The 26452-nt window shown below is 39.4% G+C and overlaps 1 protein-coding gene across 2 annotated transcripts in view; it reads left to right on the forward strand.

Moving 5' to 3' along the window:
* The window catches only part of LOC137638661 (microtubule-associated protein futsch-like), a 75130-nt gene that overhangs the window by 42172 nt on the left and 6506 nt on the right, over nt 1–26452 (forward strand). For both annotated transcript variants that reach the window (XM_068370941.1, XM_068370942.1), the window contains exons 3-5: nt 13900–21085; nt 21437–21673; nt 23028–23447. In XM_068370941.1, the coding sequence (XP_068227042.1) occupies nt 13900–21085; nt 21437–21673; nt 23028–23447 (7843 nt within the window). The remainder of the gene's footprint in view (nt 1–13899; nt 21086–21436; nt 21674–23027; nt 23448–26452) is intronic.

The raw sequence follows: 26452 nt of genomic DNA on the forward strand, positions 1-26452 counted from the left end.
GCTAGTGACCATGATGGCGAAAAGACCAAAAAGCGCCCAGTTGGAGAGAAATTGCTCCTCCTCTTTCTATTCATGGGTTGGTCTCTTTGTTTGTCTGAAGGAATTCATACTGTACCAAGGAATATCCGAATAAATATTTTCTTTCATGTCCGTCAGTAGAGAGGAATAAATGTTGACACCCAGGAGCACCTGGAAAAGCATAAAGTTTTTTAAAGTATCAATTACAGTATATGTTATTTTCTATGCCAAACAAAACTTTACTATTGTTTGAGTATCTATTCTTTACACATTCTCATCAGAAGGTTTTGGTTTGGTAGGACTTCGGAGGTTAGGGTCCTTTTCTTATTATTAAATACGTGAACCGGAGTAACCTATGATGCTCTCACTGAGGCATGAAGGTCAAGTAAGCAATGCAAACAGTAGGCCATGCAGACGTAACAGAGTATACAATTCACTTAAACTATTGTCGGGTAACTGAAACTAAATGTGTTTATTTTTCCGCTTTTGTTACCATAATGTGTAGATTTATTGGGAAGACATCATAAATAGTTGTTGTATTCAATACTATACTGTATTCTAGATGTTTTATTTTGGCTGGAATGGTGGAACTTCATACATCTAAATTTGTTATAAATGCTTTTATGTTGAAAAGTTGACTTAAGCCTAGTTTCATAGCTTATTTATAACTGATATATTTTATTATTACTGATTTTGAAGTATTATATATATATATATATATATATATATATATATATATATATATATATATATATTTTTTTTTTTATAGTTTTTCTAATATCTAGTTAGTTTCTTACCCTCACTAAACTACTTTTCCTGTTGGAGCCCTTGGGTTTATAGCATCCTACTTTTCCAACTAGGCTTCTTGCTTAGCTAGTAATAATAATAGCAATCAATTCTAAATACAGAACTGACTAAAATTTATATTATTGTTTCGATATACTGTACTGGGCTTTTGTTAATAGAAAATAGATTATTTTATAATTCTTTGGGCAGGTGATAATGTTTCAGCATGAAGGTGTGTTTTTGTATATCTGGTTTTAATTTTCTCTTTACAAATGGTAATTCTTTAACAAATGTATTTTTACTCATGCTCCATTTTCCTCTTCACATTCATATAAGGTTTTCTCTTATGTATATGTATTTAGTATGTTTGTTTACACTTTTATTTATTTGATCAGTTGCAGAATGCCACTGTATAGAATATGATAATTAGTTACTTGGTAAAAATCTTCTCAAGTTCTAATGTATTGTAAACTATCCATTAACCCTTTTGCCCCCAGGCTCTTTGGAACTTTCCAACCCTTAACCCCCAAGGGGTTATTTTTTCTCCAGCACACTTTGCAGTATATATATTTTTTAAATTGCTCTAACAGCCTTAATTTTTGTCATAGAGAGGTCAGGTTGGTCTCATTCACTTGGAAAATGCCTGAATTTTTAAAAAAAGATTATAAAAAAAAATGAAAAAAAAAAAAATTTATAGCATTTTTTTGCAAGGACGTACCGGTACGTCCATGGGGGTTAAAGGACGGGTTTTGTGAAACGTACCAGTACGTCCTTTTGGGGGTAAAAGGGTTAAGTATTATAGAGTTTTAATGCAGTACATCCAATTGTTTGTTTTGGTATCATATTTAATTTTAATAAAATAGTTTTAGTAGTAGTAATAGAAATAACTTCTTGTCCAGATCATAGATTTTATATATATCTCAGGTGATCATCGCTTTACCTCTGTATCTGCTCATTATGTTTATTTTATAAAGAGTACGCTGGCATTGTATTTCAGTGCTGGTGGAAGTATTTAAATAAAAGACGTTGAAAATCAGTTGGCTTTTCTGCCCCTTTTTAAATCATAACTTGATTTTTCCTTACAATTTGATTCATCTCCACCAATGAAATTGGAAGAAGGTTATGTTTTACCCACTGTTTGTGTGTGTGTTTGTGAACAGCTTCCTGTCCACAATTTTAATGATAGAGTAATGATACTTGTAGGGATTAACTTATGTTAAAAGCTGGAGATTAATAAATTTTTGGGAGGTCAAGGTCATGGTCAATCAAAATGTCCAATTCACGTAATCAGCCATAAGTTTGGACGTCATTATCACAGATTCAAACTTGGTTCATATTAATACATGTTAAGGTCAAAGGTCAAGATTGTGAAATAAGCTGCCTTGGTGGAGGTCTGCTCTCTACCGAGTGCCCCTCTATTTCTAGTTTGTATTCTTTTTTTTCTTTGTTTTTTAATTTGGTACGAAGCAGTTGATGACGTACTTTTATAGCACTCGTTTATACGGTTATTTAAAGTTCTTTGCAGCGCTACTAGAGTGGGGTATACACACAGCGTAATAAGTGATTCTCTTACGCACCGTTGTTGATGGGAGCCGAGATTTGGTAAAGAAACCTAATGAGGTTCCTGCTAGTCTCCTGACAAAATTATATATTGCATCTCATCTTCACATTTTCTGTTTGGCCTCTTTCCATCTTAGTTGTTCATATTCTTTAGATTGCCGTATACAGCTTAGTCCTTATGAGATTAGAAGGGGCCCTGGTTGTGTATTTGAAATTTTGTTTGTTTAGCATTGTTATCGTGAGACTTTTGTCACTGTAATTTCGTAATTAAATTTTCAGATGCAAATTGCAATATATTGTTTTTCAAAATTGAGGGCAGAGTACGAAACATCCAGGTGATTTATAGATTTCAAAGGTTTCATGTTCCTTAATCTTTAAGTATCGTCTAGCAGAAAATATCAGGGAAGGAATTTGAAAGTATTATAGGATGGAATACGATTGATATATTTATTAGAATTATAGTCCGAGGTAGAAGGCACTCTCAAGCTAAATGTATGTAAGCTTGTACTTGTGTTTAGGTTGTGGGATAAGCTTGCTCTGATTACCACCCAAGCTTTCCTTCATCCGTGCTCATGTCACAACTAATGAATTACGCAAACTTGGTAAAAGGAAGGGCCGGGAGTCTATAGAGAGAAGAGGGGTATATGATTTCATACCAATTTGTTTCTCACTTTTGCTTTGGCCTGTAAGCTGTTCCACCTTTTTAGATTTGCACTTTACCTCATTTTGGCTTCATTTCTTTCATCTTGCAGTTCTACGTAGATTAACTGTAACTTCTTTGTATAACTGTATTGTTAGGAAAAACACAAATTACTTAAAATTTGTGATTTTTTTCTCCATAGTTAAATCTTGGCATATGTTGGTTCTAGGTCTTTATCAAAATATAAAGAAATACAGTATAGTATTATCAGCAAAATTTAAGAAATTTATTGGGAGAAGTAAATATTGACAGGAAACACTACTTGAACAAAATCTTGCAGTATACTTCAGTAAACATGAACATGGATTTATTTTACTGTTGTAAGAGCAAGGACAGATCCTAGTTACAATGTACTTCCAACTATAGATTTGCCTAATATCTTTTACAGTATTTTTCATGTACTAATGAAGAATAGTACAGTACTGTATTTAAAAAAAAAACAAGGAGCATAGAATAGTTGAGCTGCTCTAAACGATTATGGTGTTCCCAAATTTTTGTATCGACATCTAAGGAAAATATGAGACTAAAGTATTGTATTTATTAATCCTCTGGAGTCATAAAAGGTATGCTATAAGGTATTTGAAACCACGTACAGTACCTTGTTCGTGGATAAGTAACTCGGAGCTAATGCCTTTTAGGTAGAAATTAATATTGAATTATCAGGTACCTGTAAATTAAAAATGGTGTTTCACGAGGAAAAGATTTGAAGACCATTTTCTTACTGGCAGTAAACTGTACAATTCACTGAGCAGCTATTGATTGGAATTAAAAATGGTTTATGTATGATTGACCTCGCCCCCACCCCAGCATTCCAATTATATTCTTACCATTTGCCATCATGGAAGCACTGAAAGTACGTCAGTTTGCTTCCTTGTTATCCATTGATGGCAATAAAGAATCAGTCGGTTCTGGATGAGAACTTTCATATGGGAACAAATTACAACTCAAAACTAAACTTATTCTTATCTACTCAAACAAAAAATTCTTATGTTTTCTCTTTGAAACTCAATTTGAATTTGAAACCATACTGTATGTGATTTAAGCTAAGAAGTAAAAATGCATTGAACTTAACAGTAAAAAGCAATCGCATACAATGTTGCAAACTGATGTATCAACACTGATTTACCTTTACAAAGCAACTGTCCTATTTATGTTAGATCACAAAAGCCAAGTATATGTTCTTCGTCACATTAATGTTATGGGCTGATAAACAGCAATTCTGATCCCCCGCCTCCTCCAAGAATCTCCAAAAATGCTTTGTACTCTTCATTGAGTCCCTCTGGGAAAGACTTACCCAATTCAGGGACTTCTACGGCATCCGCATTGTTCGTGTTATCCGATGAAACCACTTCGCCTTCCTCTCGATTGACAGTATCTTCCATGTCGACCACATTCTCAGACTTGGATGGCGTGGTCATTACTTCAACTCCTCCTTCCAAAGTCAGGACCCTTATCTTCTCCTTCCTCATTGTCCAAATCCCATCGCGACTTTGTGTATAGAGTTTTGTGGTACTTCTTCTTCCTCGCATTCCTTCACTTTAGCCTCCGATACAGCTTTGGTATTCTTCCCTGTTGCCTTGCAAGAGTATGTGTCTTTAGCACGACAAGATGAAGCTGTAATCAACTGATGTTGAGGTGATTTGATCCAATCCAATCCAAACCGAAGAGTGCAGAATTTTTGAAAGCGGTGGACCACTCACTACTTTTATTAATGTTATGGTTATTACTTGACTTGGTCATACACATACATATACCAAGGCACTTATGAATGTGTAGACCTACTACTACTTAATTTGGTAACCATGGTATATGCCATAAGATGATAATGAGAGTAATGCTCTCTATATAGATTTGGACTTAGTTATCCTAATCATCTTAGGAGAGGGAGACTAATTTTCCAAACTTTCCAATCATTTGTCTACCGATTCCCCTCAAAGTTTAGTAACATCTTGGTCTCTGACTTTGATATCTGCTGCAATCTAATCCAATTGACAGAGTAAGAGATGTCTAACTTGTAACTTTTAATTAATAATGCAACTTCAGGTTTTCCGTGTCCAAAACTCCTTCCTGCTGAATGTGATTGCCTGCCTTTCCTTTGGGACATATGACCCAAATTCTATAAATGGCAACCCAATTTAATGACAGAAATACTTTTTTTTTTTCGTGACCGCAAATCCTCCAGTATTTTTTATGAATGTTACGAACAAAGGGATTTTGATCTTGCCAGACTCCGTGAATAAAGATTTCTCGAACTTCATGTTGGGTACTTTATAATTTCAGCACTTTTAACACTTGCTGATGAAGACATTTTTTAGCAAAATCAATGTTGCTATGTTAAGTTCAATATTAGAAATAATTTGATTAAATTTTAAGGTGATTGGAAGGATGTGAATGCCAAAGATTGTCAGAATTATGATAAATCTTACTGAAATATACTGTACAAGTCATTATCATGATAGCACGAGATTAATATCAAGATCACGAGTTAGGTATTTTGTAGACCTTAAATTGTGTGTTCCACATTTTACCATGGGAATAAGCTTCTGAGAACCAGAAAGGAGAACAGTTTTTAAAATGATTAACTGTGAATTGACAGAACTTATTTTGGAAGACTATGGTACCAATATATGCCGTTGGAGAAGAGACTGCCTAAGTACCGTGTTGTGTTCAAAATTAAGTTTGCAATTAGAAATGACACCTATAATTATAAAAGAGTGGAACGTATTTAAAGAAATATAATTTATAAAAGACCAGGATCTAGGGAATTTTATGTGCAAGACCTACCACCCTGTTCGGGCTAAGTTTCATCGACGCACCTTACGAGGTTCACTGTAGACAGCTGAAAGGTGTTTGTAGCATCCTTTCAGCTCATTGCTGCACCCACATTTTAAGGCTTTTCTTTATCCCTGTTCCCATTACCTTTTTTTCATCTTACTCTCAAACTAATTAGTTTATATTTTATTTCTGTAGCATTTACGAGTTTCTGATGATGATTGGCCCCCTGCGAACCTTTAAGTCTCTGCTAAGAAACTTGGTAACCACAGATCAACACTTAGCAGATGGGAATGATGCGAAGAGAGTAGCATCATCATCATCAAGCTTGGTTTCGAGGCCAAACCACAAATTCTTATACATTATAGGAAGTATTGGGCCAGAAACTGTATTTTGAAGAACTCTAGATATTACATTCCTGCAGTCACCTTGACACTTATTAAATATTACTCTCTGTCATAGTTCAAATACAATCGTTGGATCACCAACTCTATCGGCTGTGATATAAAAATATGGGCCACATCTTAAAAACAGATTAAAGTTCGAAGTCCAATGATTAGAATTTCACGACCAGATTTAAGGGATTTTGGTGTGATACTGAAAAATATCAGAAGCACCAAGGTCTTGGGAAAGGCAAATTGCAAATTATGGAACTGAATGTTAATTTCAGCTTATATATTCAGATGTTTGCTAGCAGGCAGTCAAATACTTTAGATAAGTGGATGAATGGAGGTTCGGTGGTATTTGGCAGTGCTATAGATACCACACCCACATTTTCATAATGGAGTAACGTTAATTATTTTTCAATATGCAAAAAGAACTTGATTAACGAATGGAAATTAAAGGACACTTTAGGTATTAAGAAATCTCATGTATGCTAAAAGCAAACGGTATACAGTATAGTATGCTTATTCAGGTCTACACTTCCATAAGCCTGAAGATCAAGTAAAAGAGTCAAGCTAGGTATTGTGGTTAATAAAGATGGAATTGAATGTATTAAAATGCAATTCCTTCCTTCTGGAGATCCAGACCCTGTCGCTTTAAATTCTTTTACTCTTCTCTATCAGTTGATAACTTTGTGCCCATCTATTTTTATTTGTAGTTTTCTAAAATAAAGTTTCTGAAGATGAAGCCATAGCTTGGGACGGGAACAACTTCGAGAGACGGATTATAGTAATTCTGTGTTGAATGCTAAAGGAATAACTTGCTATGGGGGAAATACGGGGGCTTCGAACAATATGCATTCAGGGTAAAGGTCTCGCATTCTCCTTGATCATTGAACCAAGTGCAGCCGCATAACAGACGAACTTAAGTCTAATTATGTACCTCTAAGAGTAGAGCTAGAGATAGGGAAGGTATCTCTTCCCCCAATGAAGAAGATGGTAGTGTGGAGACACATGTAGATGTAGTCTTGGTGATTTAGAATAGTCCTCAGCCATGTATGCCTGGGTCTCCAACTCTTCCTGTGCCTTGCGGAGCCCAGTTAAATGTTTGGTGAACTAAATTTAGAAGGAAAACAGATCTGTCTTTCTAGTATGTAAACTATAGTCTTGACAATATTGAGTGTGTTTACCACTTAGATATAACTCTCATGACTTCTCATCTTTCACCTGGTTTTCCTTTGGCTTCAGAAATAAACACCAAAGTCGTCATCTTTGTGCAAGATTCGACCTCGGCTTGAAAGTTGTTCATAGTTTCTAGTACAGAGAATAGCACAAATTAGCTTCTTGAAAACTAGATTTTATCCAATAAATTTGTATTATCAGTAACTTTAGAAGTCCTCTAGAAGTTCGTCTGTAAAAGGCCTATGTCCAATAGAAGTTTTCATTCCACGAATTAATGTACACACATTAATTTAGGATAAATGTCAATTTATCTTTGGTGCCTACACGGGTATAATATCCAGGGGGTAGAGAGACACGTCAGTTCTTCACACAGGAACTTTATTAATTAAAACATACAAGGGAGCAATACCAAAGCTCAAGTCTCAAGAGACACCAAGGTTACAAGGGAACAAGCAATAAGGATTATCATTACAAGACAACAAGTTTACGAGGGAACAAGCAATAAGGATTGTTATCTGTTAACGGGTAGGCGTAAGAGAAAACTGAAAAATCAATAAATAGGCCAGAGCTGCTGTTTAAACTAGATTAAATATGAATGTTCATTTAAGATATGCTGAGCCATCACTATAACCTCGAGTGAAGTATTAAAAAGGACGCAAACAGATCATACCTGCAGAGGGATTTCCGTGTTTTACATTACAAAGTGCCACAATTGCACACTACAATATTACACTCATTTACCCCAGTGTTACTTTATCAGGAACTCGCATGAATTTATATGTAGTATTGTTCAGATTAATAATTACAATCAAACATACAGTATATGATTGTTCAGTTTTCAATACAGTGAATATCAAACATCAGAAACATTACCAGTTTATTCAGTTGTAATTCCACTTATGATTGATATATATTTAAGAAGAGATAATGTTATTTCTGTCTGGTTACGATATTAATTCTTTGGCTCCAAATTTAATCCATTGAATTGAACTTTCCAATTGTCTGCCCCCTTATTAAAGCGATGTCCAGGTATAGAAAATAAATTGCGTATTCTGGAAGTCGGTGTGCTGGCTCCACCTGGATTTCAGTCGCCATTGGAGAGATTGAATCCTGAGGCGAACGTTGGGCACTAGACTGACCAGGGACGCTAGGTGACCTAGGGCTCCATCAATGCTTGTCATTTTATAAAATCAGGGTACTTTTTATTGACATAAAGGAAGGATCCTTTCTAGTCTCCGACAATTCGAAATCAAGGAAACATTAGACACCAATGATTTGAAAATGATTTTGCCACAAGCAAAGTTTTGCACTTCGTAAACTTGTCTTGTGAAGACCAGCATATGATAAATGGAATGATGTGTGAGTAATGTATGTATATGTAAGAAGAATAATACAGAAACTCCACAACTTAAAAACATTCGTAGATGCAAACACAAATCCTACTGAAAATAACAAAGATAAGATAAAGAAATACTATAATGAAACAATATATCATTTTGATACAGTAAACAAAACAACATTTGTAATAACCTGATATCTATTTCATATGAAACGTGACTTATTTTTTGACTTGTGTAGCTGGAAATCATAGGAATAGAATTCAGGTTAGGTTTACCTTAGGGGAAAACTTAAAATCATACTTACAACCAGTTCGACTTATAAACAGCTTCTTGGAACCAGTTAAGTTTGTAACAAGGACCTTCTGTATACAAGAAAATAAAGCTTACAAAATTGCAATAGGTCTTTGGGGTCTGTTACAAGCAGAAATGGGGCTTTATACGGACCCCCACCTTGATCATTTTTCTAGCAATATTTTAAAGATAAGTATACGTCGCTAATTATTAAATGAATGTACTAACTGAATCTCTTATTTTGCTCCTTGTTGAGTTCAGTTGCTGCACATACTAAACTGCTAGTCTTGTTTTATGAACACATCTGCAGGTCTGTGGCACATCAGTGTCAGCATGTCTTGACATAGAACTTAAAATTATGAGAAGGCTTGTGTTATAGAATGTTGAGATATGAGAGCACTTGTAGGTATAAAGATTTAAGAGTTTATCTGAATGAATTATAACCACTTAATACACTTTAAAACCAACATGATAAACATATTGACAGTTCTTTGGAATGTTGAAATTCTACTGTAAAGTGCATAGGTTCCTCGTTTTACTGCGTTGGCCTGTTGAAATACAGTACAGTGCAATGTAAATGGCTTTTATGATGTTATTAATGCTTTATTAGTTCACCAAACCACCGTATGATATTTCATGGCTAAATGGCTAAACGAAAACTGCTAGGTGGTAATATGGAGGCAGAAAGTGAAGGAGTTAAAGAGGACCAGCAGTCTTTAGTACCGTCTGCAATGGTTAAAGTTTTCTCTTCAAAGAACGATTGTTTGTAAAGCTTACAAGTTCAAAATCCTGCTGACACTCGCTTGCTCCAGTGAAACTTAATATTTCAACCGTTACAAATGGTATTCAGAGACGGTTGGTAGTTGGTAGTTCATAGAATTTTACCGTATTAATATAAATATTGTACTGTAATGGAAACTTTTATAATTATGCAAAGTACATGAAGCCAAAAGGCATTTTCAACCCATATGTATATCCAGAATAGGGTAGACATTTTGAACAGATAAAACAATAAACTGAAGTAGCATAAGACAGCGGCAAAGTGGAAGACGTATGATAACCAACAACATCTGGTACTTGAAAGTTTTGATGCTTTTAACACCTCGGCATAATACAGTAAAGACTGGATTTGTAGAAATTGGTCTGCGGAACATTGCTGGGGCCAGGGAGCCAATTTAGCTCTGGTCAGACAGGTTGGACAGCAAGATGATATAAAGGGAAGTAGAAGGATTAAAAGTAGTTGCAGTTGCGGGCCAAATATCTTAACAGCCTAGATATAATAGTACGAGTTAAGAGATGAACTGTGGAAAATTACGTTAAGCTAATAAAGATAATTTTGGACAATACCTTTTGTTGGGTCTTGTAAAGTAAAAAAATATATATCTATCTTATGGTAATAGGAAGGAAAGTTTTAAACCTCGGTGATATTTTTTTGTACAGCGTAGAAAAACAAACATTGATAAACCTCAGTGATATTTTTTTTGTACAGCGTAGAAAAACAAACATTGAATTTTTAGAGGTCTCTCCAACTTACCTTGAAGCAATAAAGGATAAAACTTTGCTGCTAAAGTATGAACTATACTGAGCATGTAAGCTACATGAAGCTGGTACAGTGAATATTTTGATAACGGTATGAGATTTGTTAGGAACCTGTTGTGGGGGGTAGATCGAAAGGGAGGCAGAGAATTAGAAAACAAGATAAGTTTTAGGATGATTTGGAGAGAGGTGGTTTGGTGGAAGAGGATGCCTTTGACAGAAGGCATTGGAGGGGGGCTCATCAAGCAACTTACCCCCTAATGTAAGGATAATGGGGGGAAAGAAGAAGAAATCGGCTATTGTGATTTTTAATATGCAATGACGGTACTACAAATCTGCAAGTTTTTCTTGGGAAAGTAAATATCTACTTGAAAGAGTTTTTAAAACTTCATACTAATTTTTATCATTTTAAATCCAAGCGCCGTGCTGTGAAAGAAGAAAAATCCAGAGCTGAGGAGTGGACCAGATAGATCTTGTAACACATAAATGGTAATAAAAACATCTTTTATGTGAGACTTGTATTTTTATGAAGATCAACACATATCTAACTAAAGGGGCACTCGGTAGAGCGCAGACCTCTGCCGCGGCAGCTTATTTCTCGACCTTTTGCTTAACCTTGACCTTTGACCTAAACGTGTAAGTGGCGTGGATTTTCATACACTCAAATACGAACCAAGTTTAAAGTCTCTGTGTTGACATTTTGCATGACCATGACCTTGACCTTCCAAAATTTAATCATTTCCAGCTTTTTACATAACAGCTAATCCCTTCCAGTTTCATTACTCTACAATTAAAATTATGTCCAGGAAGCTGTTCATAAACAAACACACACACAAACAAGGGGGCTAAAACATAACCTCCTCATTATTTCGTTGGCGGAGGTAATAAAACTGTAAGTGTGAAATGTAAGAGTCAATTATGGATATTTAGGTAAAGGCACTGAATCTGCTTTGAACACTATAGACTTGCCTCTTTGATAAAACTGGCTAAGAACCTTAAGATAGTTTTGAAGAAGAATGTGGAATGTACTGCACTCCATATTGGAATAGACAAAATTATGTTAATGAGAGAACTAATGGGATGGAGAGAGGTATTTTTGCCTCGGATTGAAAGAAAAAATAATTATCCGATGGTTAATAGATGAGTAAATTTTATACCTTGCTGATAATTCAAAAATTGAATTTATAGGAGATGGTTCGGACGCAAAACAGAAGTTCCATAAAAAGTTAAAAGAAGACATAACCATATGCTTGTCCCTGTAAAAGTTCCTTATTGGTTTGGATTATAGTAGTATTCAGAAGTAGTTCCATTGGATTAAAAATTCAGTTGGTAGCAGACTGTTGGCGGTAGCTGGCCTCAAGGAATTTTATTTGAAAGAATAAATAGGGGCATGAAAATTAGAGTTTGGTGGCAGGGTGGAAATAACCAAAGAGTGAACGGAAAGATGGTAGAAAGTAAAAAATTGTCTTATTAACGGTGTAAAAAATCTTCAAGTACAGTACTGCCCTTGTTGGCAGTCTACCCCTCTTAAGATCCCATATTGATAAAGAGACATAACATAGAGAAGAGAAATTGGGTCTTAGATGAAATTGTCTTTGATTCGGTCCAATGGATACAAAAACCATCTGTGCACAGGGAGTCCAATGCCTATTGTAAACATTCGGGTAACCACAGGCAGTGCGTGATGGTTGGCAGGCCTGGCTGAGGGTTGTTCGCAAAGTCCGAACCACCCATTGGTTCGTTGCCTACCGCTATTTCACTGTCTTAAATTTCTAGGTGTCATAGTGATTCATGCATAGAGGAGGTCCTCGACTTGCCGACATTTGACTTGCAAACATTCGTAGATACAAAGAAATCCAAATGCAAATAGTAAAGATAAGATAAAGAAATACGGTAATAAAACAATATTATATCATTCAATACAGTAAGCAAAATGACATTTGTAATAAACCTGATATCCATTTCATATGAAATCGGACTATTTGTTGGAAGTCATAGGCATGGAATTCAGAGTAGGCCTACTAAGGCCAAAATGCAATAAATTTCGACTTTCAAACAGCTTCTTAGAACCAATGAAGTTTGTAAGCCGAGGACCTTTGTATATTGCACGGATAGTTTTTTACCACTTGTACATATAGTTTTAAGTTATATGTGAAGGAATATTTTCTACCTTTTCTCTCCCTGTATACCTTTAGGCTCCAATTTCTTTACATTCCTTTTAAGAGTTTCCATTATGGATTCTGGGCTTGTTGCATCTGTCTTTAGGGCATCATTTATATCTGAGCTTTTTCTTTTTGTCTTTCATCCCCTCGTGTTGCACGAGGAAACCATCTTGATCTTTTGATACCTCTGCTTGTTTTCCATCCTATCACCTTCAAATTAGAGTACCAGTTTCAATTTCATGTAAGCTACAAGACCAGTATGTTAACGTAAAGGAATGACAGTAAAATTGAATTACTTTAGTTTGATATTTGTTTTTAAAAAATGTCTAAATTCCGAGAGAAAGTATGACAACGGAAAGTGGAAGGATTAGTTTCCTATCAAATTCTCAACTTGGGAAATTCAATAGAGTGTTTAGGATGAAGTAGAAGTTTTCAGTGATTTTTTTGTTTGTCAAATATTTGTCTGAAGGGATGAGGTGTTAATATCTATGTTAAGCCGTCTTGGATGTTCAGGAAGTGTTTCACAGTAGTGTAACCAGCCCTAATAAGTGCCTACAGTACGAGGCAGAGATCTCGTTGATATTACATAGTACTGTTTTTTAATCAGTCCAGTGGGTCACCTTTAGCTGAAAGATTTGATTTTAAAATCTGTATGAATGTTGAAATAATGCTAATTTGTTGTTAATAATTCTTTGACGAGTCAGTTATGTGGTAAGGTTATGTAATACCACCATATTGTCTACAATGTGTACAAGGCAAAATAGCTAATGTTATCTTTAAAGATTGTTTTACTCCGTTTCTTTAGTTGGTAATTTATTCTATATCTTCCTGTAAAATATGCTACATACAAAGATTTTCTAAAGGAGGAATAAATTGAAATGTACTACTTAATTTCTCTTGTTATTTATAGCCTCATTCAGGCAATAACTGTGATTTGCTCCTGTTTATGAGTATGGTGATTTATCTCAAACCAATGTATTTCATTTTTGTTAGCTAGGAACATTAATAATGTTTTAATAACTTTATTTTATCGCTGTATTTTGTTGTAAACGAGAAATTATAGTTTGGCTAATTAATTATAATATAACTTATTTCTTGGTAGATATGTTGATATAATTCAGACAAGATATTCCGTACAGTAAATGACAAAAACATCTTTCTCTTTGCAGATACTCGCCGAGCCTCGTCACCGCCGACGACGACGACAAAGAACAGATGTCCATATCTGCAATTTTTGCTCAAGAGGAGGAGAGCCAGAATTTTACACCCACGACGCAAGCGCCCTCGCAGACGAGTTCCCAGCCGCAGCAGTCGATATCGGCCATCTTTGACTCCTTTCTCGCTCCTCCCCCCGAGACGCCGCCCCCACAGACCCACCATTCTGGGCCACCCCACAATCATGAACAGCAGCACGGAAACAGATTCCCCCCAATGCCCCCGCATTTCCACATGGGTGGTCAGCCCCCTCCACACGGTATGCCTCCCGGTGCCGGACCACCTGGTATGCCTCCCGGCCCTCCTGGTACTGGTCCACCTGGAATGCCTCCCGGCCCTCCCGGCACTGGTCCACCTGGAATGCCTCCAGGCCCTCCGGGTACCTGTCCACCAGGTATGCATCCTGGCCCTCCAGGTACTGGTCCACCTGGTATGCCTCCTGGCCCTCCAGGTACCGGTCCACCAGGCATGCCTCCAGGCCCACCTGGTATGATGCATGGTCCTCATGGTATGCCACCTGGCCCTCATGGTCCTCCTGGAGGGCCAGGTGGGGGCCATCCTCCCCCTTGTGGACCTCCGGGGCCATACTTCATGCGTCCTCCTCCCTTCCAGAAGTTTCCCCCTGGGCATGGAAACCACCCTCCTTATGGTCCTCATTTCAATCCAGGGCCTGGAAATAAAATGCACCGACCTTTCCGACCAATGCTACGTTCTAACGCCCCATATTTCCATAACAAGAATAAACATTCAAATATGATGAAATCTTACAACACTCACCAGTCCTATTCACAAGAGAACGACGAGTCGTATGCCAGCTCGGAAAGTATAGTCTCGACGACGACCGAGACGGTCCACAGTGAAGTGGCTTCATCCGTAGAGGCAGATTCAACGGCAGTTGCTCCGGAAGTCTCGTCATCTCTGGAAGTCGATGCAGCCTTGCCGTCCGAAGCGCCGAAAGAGGAAGAGGCGGAAACTGGAGCTTCTGAGGGAGCAGGGGATGGGTCTGAACCAACCGTCCCTCCTGGCACAAGCGTAGTCCCATCAATAACAACAACAGTAGCTACAGAGTCGGAAATTGCTCAGGCAACCCAATCCGAAATCAAGTCGGCAGCAGACGGTGGTGTTGAAAGCAATGCAAATGAGACCGTCGTGAAACCAGTGAAGAAAATTATGCCCAAAGTACTAGGGAAGCACGGCGCCAAAAAGAGGCTTCTTTCGTACTCGGGGAAGTTGAATGCATTTTCATTGTCAAAACTTTCAAAGCAGACCACTGCCACCACCCTGGAGGAGGATGAGGAAAGTGCCGAGAAGAAGAAAATCCTAATCCAAGCAAAGAAGAAGAAGAAGGAGGAAAAGATGTCCTCGATCGAGCAGATTCGTAACGAAGAGTCGCGCATTAAAGAGGCTTTGGGCCTGAAAAATGTCCTGTTTAGTCCCTATGGGCCTGGTTTAGCCCCACTTGCTAAGCTCCTAGATAATCCTGAAGAACTTAGGAAATTTGAAGATCGAGGAAAGCAAGCAAAGATAAAGTTAGAGGAGTACGAAGTCCGTTCAAGACTGCGTGGGAGGGAAGAGAAGAAGAAGGAGAAAATGGAAAAAGAAAGGAAAGTCAAGGAGAAAGAGGAGAAAGAACGTGACAGAGACAAAGAAAACGACAAAGGCGAGGACGAGAGCAAAACTGAGGATGCCAGTAATGCCGACGAAGAGTCCAAGACCGAAGCTGCTGCTAAAGTAGAACAAGAAGAAGCAAAGAAGAAGAATATTGTGTTGCCCAAGACCTGGAAAGAATATAATGCTGAGAATTATGATCTCGACAGCTTGAAGCAAGCCATAAGAGAGGCACAGAGGAGACGCCGGTCTCGCAGCAGAGAAAGAATTCGGTCTCACGGCGGTTACAGCCGAGACAAGAAAGATTCCAGGGATGAGGAAATAGACAATTATGGCATGCAGAATGAACCTATATATCCCGTGAAACTGAAGTCTCTGAATGGAATGAGATTACAGTACCCAGGTAAGATGGTGCAGTACACCAAGGCGCGACCCTGCGTTTCGTACGGCATCAACTACCATCGATTCAGCGCTCACTTTTCGTCTCGGAACGAGATAAGGATGAAGGAATCTCCTGAGATTTGGGAGATCATCGAAGACCTGTGGTCTGCAAAGCCGGTTTACCCTCGTCGCAACAAGAAACACAAGGGTAAATTATCGCGGAGTTGGTTTGCAGAAACTCTGGAAGGAAAGTCTTCATCTAAGGCTAAGACTGCTGAGGCAGAGCAGAAAGAGGAACAAGCTCCAAAATCTAAGTCGGAAAAGAAATCCAAAAAGTCTCACAGTCGCCGCAAGTCGGCAGCGAAGAATGCCAAAGCTGCGCCGGAGGCTAAAGTAAAAGAGGCCGAGGAAGAAGAGGTGCCACAAAACTCTACCACAAAGTCGCGATGGGATTCGGACAACGAGGAAGGAGAAGAAAAGGGTCCTGACTTGGAAGGAGAAGTTGAAGTAGTGACCACGCCATCCAAGTCTGAGAATGTGGACGACATGGAAGATACCGTCAATCCAGAGGAAGGCGAAATAGTTTCATCGGATAACACGAACAACGTGGACGCCGTAGAAGTCCCCGAACCGGGTAAGGCTTTCCCAGAGGGACTCAATGAAGAATACGAAGCATTTTTGGAGATTCTTGGAGGAGGCGGGTCAGAATCGAAGGAGAACCCCGAAGAGAAAGGAGAAGGAGAAGTGGAAGAAGAGGAGGAGGAGGAGGAGGGTGAGGATGCGCAGGAAGAGGAGGCTCTTCTTGATGCTCCTGAAAAAGAAGAGGATGAATTGGAAGAGGGAGAGGAGGGATCATACGTAGAGGAGTCGGAGGAAGAAGATAAAGAGAATCGGGAAGATGTACAAGAAATGGATATGTTAGAGGAGGGAGAAGAGGTAGATGAAGAAGATGAGAAAGAGGAGGGGGAAGTGGACAAGGAAACAGAGGAAAAACCAAATCAGGAGAAAAAGAAAGACAAGAGTGAAAAGAAATTGAAAAAGCAAATGAAAAAGGCCAAGAAGAAACAGAAGAAGGCTAAGAAAAAGGCTAAAAAGAAGGGTAAGAAAGTAGTTAAAAAGAAAAAGGTATCCAAGAAAGAAAGCAAGAAAAACGACCGAAAGGCAGATGATCCTGACATGAACGACGAGAGCGACTCCTCGATCGTTCACGTGAAAGACGGCGACATGGGAGGGCACTCGCAGAGGAAAAGAAGATACTCGGGAGATAGCAGGGATGGGAGTGAAGAAAGACGTCGGGATTATTCAGGTAGACGAGACTCCGGCGATAGGAGTTCGCCGGAGAGAGAGCACATGGATCGCAGGAGGAGAGACTCAACTCCAGACAGGAGAGGCGATTACGACAGGCGAGGTTTTGATGACAGGAGAGACTTCAATTATCACAGGGAAGGTCGCGGATATTTTAGGGGCAGGGGCGGTGACTGGCGGAGAGATGATTTCGGAGATCACAGAGGAAGATTCAGAGGCCGCGGGGGTTACGAAAGACGTGGCCGAGGGAGAGGTTTCATCAGAAACTTCCATTTCAGAGACAGAAGGGGGAACTTCAGAGAGAGAAGAGTTGATTACGAGGAGAAGAGAGACGATGACAGGATGTACGAGAGGAATGAAGACTATGAGGATTACGAGGTGCATCGAGAATTCATCCGAGAAAAGAGATATGAAAGAAAGGAGGCTCTTGAAGAAGGCAGGGATCTTCGCAAGGAGAGGCGAGAGAGAGACTTTGGACGGAGGAGGGACAAGAACAAAGACATAGATGTGGAGGACGTTCTTTCGTGTTCGCCCGCCAGAACTATATCTGACGAAAGCGACGACGACATAAAATCCGTCGAGCATATCCCGGACGATGATGCTTCCGTAATTGAAGACAAAAAAACCGACTCTCCCCGGTCGAGAAGAGAAAAGCGATTGCCATCTCCAGCACCTTCTCCATCTCCGTCGCCAGAATCTTCTCCCGAGAGAATGAGAAGATCCAATGAGAATTTGTCTGAAGATGAAGAAGAAAGAGGGAAATCTAAGAAAAGAAGAGTTTGGGATGTAGAAGAATCCACCAGCCAGTCTTGGAAATCCAAGGAATCCTCACCTAGCCATACTATTGAAGACCTCGAGGAAGAGGAGAAGACATCCATGAGTACAAGGTATCCAACCAGTGACACCTCCGGGTACTACGACATAAGTCCTACGTCTAGCCCGTCGCCGGAACCAGATTCCAATGAACTGAATGAAGGTAGATCATCAAAGAAGAAAGGGAAAAGTAAAAAGAATGTAGAGATAAAATTAGATGATATTCCCTACCCTCCCGGGGGTCCCCCGACTAGCAAGGAGAATGACCTCGAGAAAAAGGTTCTTAATGCAAGCGACCGATATAGTCCTTCCAACATGTCTGTGTCTGCCAGTCCAACTTCTTCGTCCCCTTACAACTCCCCTCGTTCCCATTCTCCAGGTTTGGAGATTCCCCTTCCTCTGCCTGTACAAAGCATCCCTGTCCCACCTGTAAAACGGACATCCAAGAGGGAACCTCAGTCCGAATTGAAAGGAATTTCGTTGCCTCCAGCAGGAATACCCCTCCCATCCAGTCCTCCACACGATAGTGATCCGGCCGACGTTCATGACCTAACAACAACTATGCCAGTCCCTGCTGCAGCCCCTGTTTCACTCGTCCATCCCCCTTCCTTTTTACTAGACAAAATCTCGGCACCAGCACTAGGGACTTCCACATTTGTGCCTGTATCAGGAGCTTCGGTTCCTCCACCCGTACTCCCAGCTGTATCTAGCAGAAAAGACTCGCTAACAAGACCTTTCGACCAGGATAGCATGGACACTGCTTCCGCAACTGCGGTGTCTGATTCCGAATCATACGAACCAGAGGTGAGAGGTTCTGAGCCTGAAAAATCTACAGAGGTTCCTACTAAGTGGATTGAGAAGAGTGCCGACGAAGGTCCCCCCGTTGACGAGGTCGCGAGTGAAGACAAGATTAAGAGTAACAGATCTATGCCCATTACGTTCCGCTTAGGCGGGATAAAACAGACGGCCATTAAGAGACTCCAGAAGGCTTCTGTGTTACCCGAATTTGATCATGACGAGGAGGAGGAGGAAAAATTAGCTTTAGCTTTAGGTCGAGATGATGATGATGATGAAGACAAGGTAGAGATTGGTGGAGAGGATACCAGGACTGAAGAAAGGAATTCAAAAGAAGGTTCTGAGGTGGGTCAGCCTAGTAAATCTCCACCAGGGTCTCCAAAAGTAAGAGATTCAGTGAGTAAAGAGAGGTCTTCGGACGCCTCCAAGGATTCAGAGCAGTCAAAACACTCGAGGTCACAATCTATAGAAAAGAAATCCCCACAAAGAAGTAAATCTCATTCCCAGAAGGACTTGACGCCTGAAAGAAGTGTTTCTCACGAGAGGAGTAAGTCACCCAAAAGCACCAAGAGTCAATACAAAGGTAAATCTCCCACCAGGAACAGGTCCCCCGTAAGGAGCAGGTCACCGCAGAGGAATCGTTCTCCCAAGAGAAACAGGTCTCCCAGAAGAACAAGGGACTCGAGATCACGTAGTTGGTCACCAAGAAGAATGGGAGGAAGGCGTTCTCCTCCTAGGAAGCGACGAGTCTCTCCCGAGTACAGAAGATTCCGCGGTAGTCCCGAAAGGGGGGGCCGAAGACGAGAATTTGGAAGTCCACGGAGAACCGGCCGTTGGCCACGTGATGGAAGGTCACCTCCTCCACGCACAATTGGGCCAAGGAGTGGCAAGGATAGAAGGTCACCCAAAAGATTCAGTCGTAGTCCCTCTCCTTTGAAAGGAGATAGATTCGCTAGTCCAGACTCAAGACGCAGTGGAACTCCAGAGAAAGGACACGCTGCAGGCTCTCAGGGGCCAAGAACACCCGAAGGGGACAAGGATAACACAGCCCGCTCCCCCTTACCTCGTATAGGTTCTCCCCAGAGGGAACGAGAGTTTCGCGGCAGCTTTAGAGAGAAAATAGCGAGTAGGAGCCCTGAAAGGCCTTTGTCTCCTGGGTCAATTAGTCGACGGCCTTACTCTAGTCCACCAGGAGGCCATAAGATCAGAAAAGATTACAGGTCAAGTCGTAGTCCAGGGTCTAGGAGTCCCGAAAGATGGGCTCCTCCTCCTCGGCGGCACAGTCCAGGAAGGAGAAGTCCTAGCTGGAGCCCAGGAAGACAAAGGCCAGGCAGCCCCGGTTGGAGAAGTCCGTATAGAAGCCCTGATGGTCGTGCGAGGTATTCCCCAGGAAGAGACAAAGGGAGTCCCGGTCGTCGTTGGAGCCCAGTACGGTCTAGGTCTCCGCGGAGATCTCCTTTTCGCAAGTCTCCTCTACGTAAGTCTCCTCTACGAAAGTCGCCTTTACGAAGGGGTCCCAGGTCAACCAGCAGGTCTCCTATTCGAAGATCCAGAAGCAGGAGTCCTATTCCTATTCGTGGATCAGGTAGTCGGTCTCCTGGTCGAAGATCGCCTTTAAGAAGATCTCCAAGGTGGTCAAGATCTCCTCCAGGGAGGATTTCACCTGGTAGAAGGTCCCCAATAAGAAGGTCACCTGGAAGAAGATCACCCATAAGATCTCCCATAAGAAGATCACCTATCCGGAGATCTCCTCTTCGTAGATCACCCGGACGTAGATCTCCGCTAAGAAAGTCTCCTCGAAGATCTCCTCGTAGTTCTCGATCTCCGAGCAAAGACTTCGATTATGAACGTCATGAAAGAGGTGGGTGGAGCAACTGGAAATGGGAAAAAGACATCGGAGATGAACATAAAGACACAGAACGCTGGCCGGTTCGCCCTCCGAGTCCCAAGGATGTCCCAGCACACGACAAGTACTACAAGAAGAAGGGCGACCGTAAGGAGGGGACTTTGAAAATCGACGCAGATTCTACCATTAGCGATTCCGAGCTCACCATAAAGAAAGAACCAGTAGACTCCGCGTCACCGTCTCCCCACAACTCGCCACGCCGGCTTTCCCTAGACGAACGACTCCAGCAAGAACACGGAGTTAACATTGAAGATCGTCCAAAGAAAAGACCACCACCTCCACACTCGCAGCCACCAATGTACAATTGGGGATATCAAGCACACCCAGTTCAGGTCAGATATGTCACAGAGTTTCTGTATTTTATATCTCAGAATAGTCTAGGGATTCAAGTTTAATGAAAAACTGATCATATACCCTTTTGTTGATATTTTGATGTTAATTCACGAGTCATTTATACAGTTTATGTCTTGTAGGGCAGTTATAGAATTTGATAAAATATTAGTGAATGATTACGCAATTTATATACTTGAAAAAGCGAGTTGTAGAATTTGATAGTATATTAATGAATGTATAGGTATTATTTAATGTATGGTCTAATTAATACACAATTATAAAACTTACATTCAGGAATCATACAATTTATTTAGTCAGCCGCATAATCCTTATGTATTTTTTCTTCTTAGGTCCACCAGTTCCAGTACGCTTACGAAGGAAGCAGTGAAGGCGTTCCCGGCGAAGGAGGAGCTGCCGAAGGCTCGTCGAGGGTCATTCAGGTCGGTAACATGTTGCAAGTCCTTCCCCAAGATCCGGCGACCACGAGTGCGCCCCAGTCGATGATTGTTCAGCAGGTCCTGCCCCAGGAGCCCAGCACTGCCGCCACTCCTTCGCCCATGATAGTCCAGACGGGAAATGTTATTCAGGTAGATATATTTGATATTAACGTTGTATCAAAAAAGGGATTTTGACGAAGGAAAAATCTATTTCTGGGTGAGGAACCTGTGTCGCCCAGTGAAATGCTCCTTAAAGCACCATTTCTAAGGTATAAATACGGCTAAATATACCAGAGAAAAAAGTTGCATGGAATGCCAGGAATAAACCCAGCTCACTCACTCTATTTGAGCGTCGGTATAGTAACTGGGGCGTGTTAGAACCACGACCAGAGGTCCCTCACCAGTTAGTCCTCTCCTTCCTCAATATCCCCCGATACTACGAGGTGCCGTTCTACATCTGACTACTGCCCTCTACTACGAATACCCTCCTCCCAGCCCTACCACTTCCCACGTTTCTTCCCTCATTCCTTTCTACCACCAGTGAGACTCAGAGTTTGAATTTTATGGCTTTCAAGTTATCATCATTACCGTTGGTTTCTCGGTTTAATTTTACGTGGTTTGATGCCCACCAAGTTGTTTCGACAGTCCTCACCTGTAATTCCTTCTGATCAAAATCTTGATATAAATAAATTCATATTTCTCTGAGCCTTCCAACTATTTAGCCTTCTGCCATTATCATCATTGTGATGTTGGTTTTCTTCTTTAAGAAGTCTCTATAATTAATTGTCTTGTGCAAATTTTGTTTAGATGTATGTAAGATATTTTCTTATCTTAAAATTCTAAAACAAATTAGACTCCAAGTTCACATATCAATCCTGTTTTATTCAATATATGTTCTAATTTTTATTTAACCTGAATTTAGTGACCCTGTAGTAACAAATATTCTCTCCTTTTTAATGTCGTCCTGTCTTAGCTTGATGCATCATGTATTCTTCCTCGTTTGTTCTCATACATTCTAAGCGTAAGGAAGCTTGCTCAATGTAGGTCTTGTTATCCTGAGTTTCCTTGAAAGTGTTTTATTGGAACTTTGATTGTGATCTTTATTATGACTTAACTAAGGGAAATGGTTAATAAATCTTCTCTTCTCAGAACTTATTCTTCTGGTAGAGTAAAATGGCAAGTGTTTCTCTCTTTTTTTTTTTTTTTTTTACCAAGGAAATTAATTACCTTGATAGACGTACGATATATAATTCAAGAAATAAATTAAAATTTAGTGTTCGGTCAGATATTGTACGTCATCCAATCGTTTTACTCTTGACTTAGTCATTATTTTATTATAGTACTTGTCAATTTTTTTTTTTTACATTACATGACTTAGATTTACAAAGGGTTGTGTATTGCCCCAAAGAACGAAATGTAATATGGTTAATTACTTCCAGTTATACATATTTCAAGTGTTGTCATTTAGGATTATTAGCCCCTAATAAGTCCATTTTCATTCCAGGTGGTACCAGCCGAGAATATGCAAATGTTGGGAACAGACGTCATCTCGGGAATCCCAGTGTCGAACGGTGGAGTGATGGGAATGGGAGGTGTAGTGCAAGTTGTGACGGGAGGCGTGATGGGCATGGCCGGTTCCTCGCCTACCCCCGTGCCTCCCCCAGTCACTTCAAAAAGCAATACTACCTCGAGCAAGTCGACCATCGAGGATACGGCAGCCGCCGTTTCTTCGGTGTTGTCTAGCCTGTCCTCCATCCAGTTACCGGGCGCTTCGGTCTTGACGTCGACGTCTGTTGGCCAGCTGCCTCCTCACTCTCCCTCCGTGACGCAAGCGAACTCGCTGACCTCCAGCACCGTCACTCCCTCTACGTCGACGCACGCAGCAGGGCTGCCAGTAGCGCATTTGATCTCCCTCTTACAGCAGGTACGTTCGTTATGAAAGGGTTTACTTCAGTAGCTTTTGCAAATGTTTTGAAACTTGAATATTTTTTTCCCCAATACACATACAATATCCCCATCTTATATTTGTTATTTTTTTTATATTGTTAGTAAGACGAATGTAGTATACAAATTTCTGCTGGTATTGTGTGTGTAATTTGTAACGAGTACAAGTTTATATTTTATATCTATTTTTCTCTATTATGAGCATAGATTTGCTAAAATCTACAAAGATCTTCAACTTGATGGAATAGATCAGAAAACATTTCAGAAACATAACAGTACAATGCTGATATAATTTAACATCAAGTATTCATGGAATCATTAGTTATGATGCCCAGATTCTTTTACAAGTAGTATATTTTTTTTCACATGTAGAAAATGGTAGCGATACATGGAAGCATTTTTGGTCGTTCTTTTTCCTTAATTATTGGAAAATTCTGAATAAGTTTTGCTTAGTAATTTGGATATGTTTTATTGCTTCATTTCATAATAACCCTTTCATTTCTAAACATTGGGTTTCCCTACTTTAGAGCAAGGTGCTTAATGTGTTAAACCTTCATTCTCGTTTATCTTGTGCATATTCTCTTTGGAGTCCCCATTTGTTCATGTCCTCTTTCTGAAATGTTGAATAACAAACCTGCCATTTCATTTTAACGCGAGCTGTGATATGTATGATTTACAAAGATTTATTTTAATTTTATTGAACTACGGGCACCCAGGCTCATGATCTGAATGGAAGTGTAAAAAGTCACGATAAGTCTGAGGTTTGTTGAGTACAAGTTATGTTAGTTTCATATATCACTTTCTTTTCCTTCCAATACTTGTGGGAGAAGAATTTTTATAACTGACAGATGCAACAAAGGATAATATTATCTTCATCTGTTCACGAGTTATTTTATTTGTTCTGCTTTTGTGTTTTTCATAAACGATGCGGTATTGGCATTGTGTGCTTCTTTGATTTTTATCACTACTTAAATAAGCATTTTGAAATGAAGACTCCCACAGGCCCCTTCATTAAACTGTTTCTGGCAGCTCTAACTTTATATAGTATGTCAGTTAGCTGTCACTTGGTAAGATGTTACTCATTCAAAGAAATTGTAATTTCTTGGGTCTCACTGCCAAGAAGCACTTCTGGGATATGCTATTTTGCAGCCTTTTCCTTCGCTATCCTGGCCTTGCCTACTTCATTGGAGAACTAGAGGGGCACTCAGTAGAGCGCAGACCTCCGCCGGCGCAGCTTATTTCTCGACCTTTTGTACTGGTTGTGGACATATTGCTCATCCTTGACCTTAAAATTTGGTCTTCCAAAATTTAATCATTTCCAGCTCTTTCTATAACCATTTAAAATCCCTGCAAGTTTCATTACTTTCAGATAAAAATTATGGCCATATGATTGATGACCAAAATTTGACCTTTTGCCTGACCTTGACCTTGGACTCAGTTTTCATGCTTGAGCCTGTAAATATCACGAGGATTAACTTCTGATCATTTCGATATCTCATCCTTGCTGTTGTATGATGCTATGGAGGTACTGGGCTCTCTTCCGCATCTAAATCATGGTTCTGGCGGTTTGTTTCATTCATGAATTGTATTGGAAAATGGTCTTTGGATGCAAGACATATTTTTTCATTATAAAGCTATTGTCAATTCTTTTTAGTGAGGCAGATTTGCACCGACTCACAGGGGGTGCCCTTTTAGCTCGGAAAAGTTTCCCGATCGCTGGTTGGTTGGACAAAATAATTCTAACCAATCAGATACCAGGAAACTTTTCCGAGCTAAAAGGGCACCGCTGCGAATCGGTGCAAATGTGCCTTATTAAAAAAAATTGAGTATAGTTCCTGTTACACCACAGAATGGATGTGATGCTTAGAGCCACATGAAGCTGTAGGCATTTACAGTTGGGATGTTATAGCTTGTTACAGCATTTTGGATGTCTCTTACTGACGAAAGGCAGCTAAGGATTAATGGTGTTGTAAAACATTTTATTTACAAAATATCATACAGTACATTGTATTGTACTGCTTATGTAATCATACAGTACATTGTATTGTACTGCTTATGTACAACATTTGTTTTGATGAATGAGGAAGTATTGAATTAAAAGCTCAAGATAGAGAAGACTGGCGAAATCTAACCGAGGCCCTTTGCATCAATAGGCGTAGGAGATGATGATGATGATGACAATAACAATATTGTATTGTGATTCATCATTGTCCTTATTAGTACTTCATCATTACTGCTCGTTTTATTTTGTTAAAACCTAGCAAGATATGATGAATGCGTATGACATTGAAGGTTGAATTCTCACAGGAAGCTTTTTAACCCAAGCCCTTGTCTGTATGCAGTCATGATGTTTTGGTTGCAGTACCACTCTACTGTAATATATACTATTCTTGTTGCATTAAAAAGCATTTGTTAATGTTATATACTTCAGATATGATATTTTCATGATAATTTCTTCTCTACTAAGTATATCACTAACCCATTATATCATTAAACTACTACCCGACTTTCAAGTTCTGGTCCTCGTTTATAAGTAGCATAATTGCTGCCTTTTCTCCTCTAATTCTCTTTGTCATTTAATTTGACTTTAACTTTCTCTTGTCATAAGATTTTTAATCAAAACTTTTCTGGTTTTATGCATCTTATATTAATTTCATCTGTTTGCTCATACAGTATATATTAATTTTTGAAAGATAAAATTTAGATACCTTTATTGTCCTGAACAAAATATATATATATTTTTTTTTTTTTTTTGAAATATAGTACTGTACAATATCAGGGCATTGTTTTGTATAAATATAGTTTTTTTTTCATTAAATTTGTTAATTGTTATTTTTTTGAGAAAACAGGGTTTTCAATTTCCTATTCATAAATGAAAGGAACATAGCCCTATTATCTTATATTTGTCCTTATTATTTTTGATTTTGTGAATAGAAAACTCGACCTTTATAGAAAACTAAAATTGAAGTATATTCATTTTCTAAT

Source organism: Palaemon carinicauda, chromosome 3 (assembly GCF_036898095.1).
Source record: "Palaemon carinicauda isolate YSFRI2023 chromosome 3, ASM3689809v2, whole genome shotgun sequence".
Taxonomy (NCBI): Eukaryota; Metazoa; Arthropoda; class Malacostraca; order Decapoda; family Palaemonidae; genus Palaemon; species Palaemon carinicauda.